The 684-nt window shown below is 38.2% G+C and overlaps 1 protein-coding gene across 1 annotated transcript; it reads right to left on the reverse strand.

The window, feature by feature from the left end:
* LOC123963756 (olfactory receptor 1361-like) lies at positions 1-684 on the reverse strand (the record flags this gene model as incomplete). Its single annotated transcript, XM_046040799.1, has 1 exon — positions 1-684. A coding segment is annotated over one exon (684 nt), but the record flags the coding sequence as incomplete, so codon positions are not given.

Here is a 684-nt window from a genome sequence, read left to right on the forward strand (position 1 = left end):
CTACATTATGGTTAATGTTTGCATCGTAATTTTGGACTTCTTTCTGATTTTTAACAACCTTTTCACAGATTCTTTGATTTCTTGTGTCTGCAGGACATAAATGATCGGGTTCAACATAGGAGGGAAGATCGAGGTCAGAGACAGGTTTATGATCCTGGCATTTGGATGTATATTTTCCATCAAGGTAAATGTGATTAACAGTGGGATGAAATAAATTGCCACTAATGAGAGATGACCTATGCATGTTTTAAAGGCCTTGAGTCCTTGTTGAACTGTGGCCACTTTAGCCAAAGTACAGACAATATATAGGTAACTTAACAAGATAAAAACGAGTGGAACCCAAAACATAAGAACTGGGTATAAACAACTAATGACATAATTGGGAAAATGGTCATTGCACGCAAGTCTGTATATCTGGCCATGGTCACAGAAATAGCTGTTAATAACCACAGATTTACAGATGGAAAGTCTTGTAAGAAGACCCACTGCAATGAGTAGAGCAATTAAAACAAATACCCAGAAAAAGGCAATCAAAGAAAACATGAACCTATGGGTCACCTTCACGTGATAGTGCAGTGGGAAGATGATAGCCATCAGTCTGTCATAGGAGAGTGCAACCAGATTAAATGACTGCATTGAAAGGCAGGTGTAGCAGAAAAAAAAGAATGTCAAGCAGTCGTTGTA

This window comes from Micropterus dolomieu, linkage group LG23 (genome assembly GCF_021292245.1).
Source record: "Micropterus dolomieu isolate WLL.071019.BEF.003 ecotype Adirondacks linkage group LG23, ASM2129224v1, whole genome shotgun sequence".
Classification (NCBI taxonomy): Eukaryota; Metazoa; Chordata; class Actinopteri; order Centrarchiformes; family Centrarchidae; genus Micropterus; species Micropterus dolomieu.